At 40.4% G+C, this 805-nt stretch overlaps 1 protein-coding gene across 1 annotated transcript; it reads left to right on the top strand.

Moving 5' to 3' along the window:
* Nucleotides 1–153: 153 nt before the first annotated feature.
* On the top strand, nt 154–797 carry LOC106751198 (fatty acid synthase-like; the record flags this gene model as incomplete). Its single annotated transcript, XM_014632029.1, has 2 exons — nt 154–314; nt 418–797. Coding segments are annotated over exons 1-2 (474 nt in total), but the record flags the coding sequence as incomplete, so codon positions are not given.
* Nucleotides 798–805: the final 8 nt, after the last annotated feature.

An 805-nucleotide genomic window follows, 5' to 3' on the forward strand; every position in this document is an offset into this window, starting at 1 on the left:
TTCTTATATACGCACGCAATACAGAGAGAAAGATACTGGAGAAAAATTTGCATGATATCGCACTTTTGTTTGCGATTAGGCAGCTGGATACCAAATTGTTGGATGTAGTCAATACTTGTTAGCCAACAGCATTTCTAATTGGTTTGGCCTTAATGGACCATCTTATGCCTTGGATACGGCTTGCAGTTCAAGCCATTACGCCATAGCGGAAGCTTACAGAATGATACGAAGTGGAGAATGCGACGCGGTTATCGTGAGGGGCGCCAACATATGTCTGCATCCCAACATTTCGCTTAAATTTTTTCAACTCGGTAAAGTTATACTTATGAAACTGTTTATTAATTTGCATCTAAACATTATACCGGCAAGAACCCTTGGAATTACTGTTATTCTCAATCAATTCAACAATTTAAAGCTTTCTTTTCAATGATGGTTATTGCAAGACATTTGATGCTTCTGGTATTGGTTATATGCGCAGTGAAGCTATTGCGATATTGTACATTCAAAAGGGAAAGGATGCGAGACGAATCTATGCTACCTACGTCTACGCTAAAACCAATTCTGATGGCTTTAAGCATGAAGGCATTACATATCCCTCTTACAACATGCAGAAGCAGTTATTAGAAGAATTTTATGATGATTGCGTTGTTACACTCGAAACGCTCTCCTACATGGAGGCCCATGCAACTGGTACTACGGTAGCAGATCCGGTAGAAGTAGACGCTATCGATCAAGCATTATGCTTAAAAAGGACCAGTCCTTTAATAACGGGCTCGCTGAAATCGAATCTTGGCCATTCGGAGCC

The sequence above is a fragment of the Dinoponera quadriceps genome, unplaced genomic scaffold (assembly GCF_001313825.1).
Source record: "Dinoponera quadriceps isolate SergipeBrazil2010 unplaced genomic scaffold, ASM131382v1 scaffold9607, whole genome shotgun sequence".
NCBI lineage: Eukaryota > Metazoa > Arthropoda > Insecta > Hymenoptera > Formicidae > Dinoponera > Dinoponera quadriceps.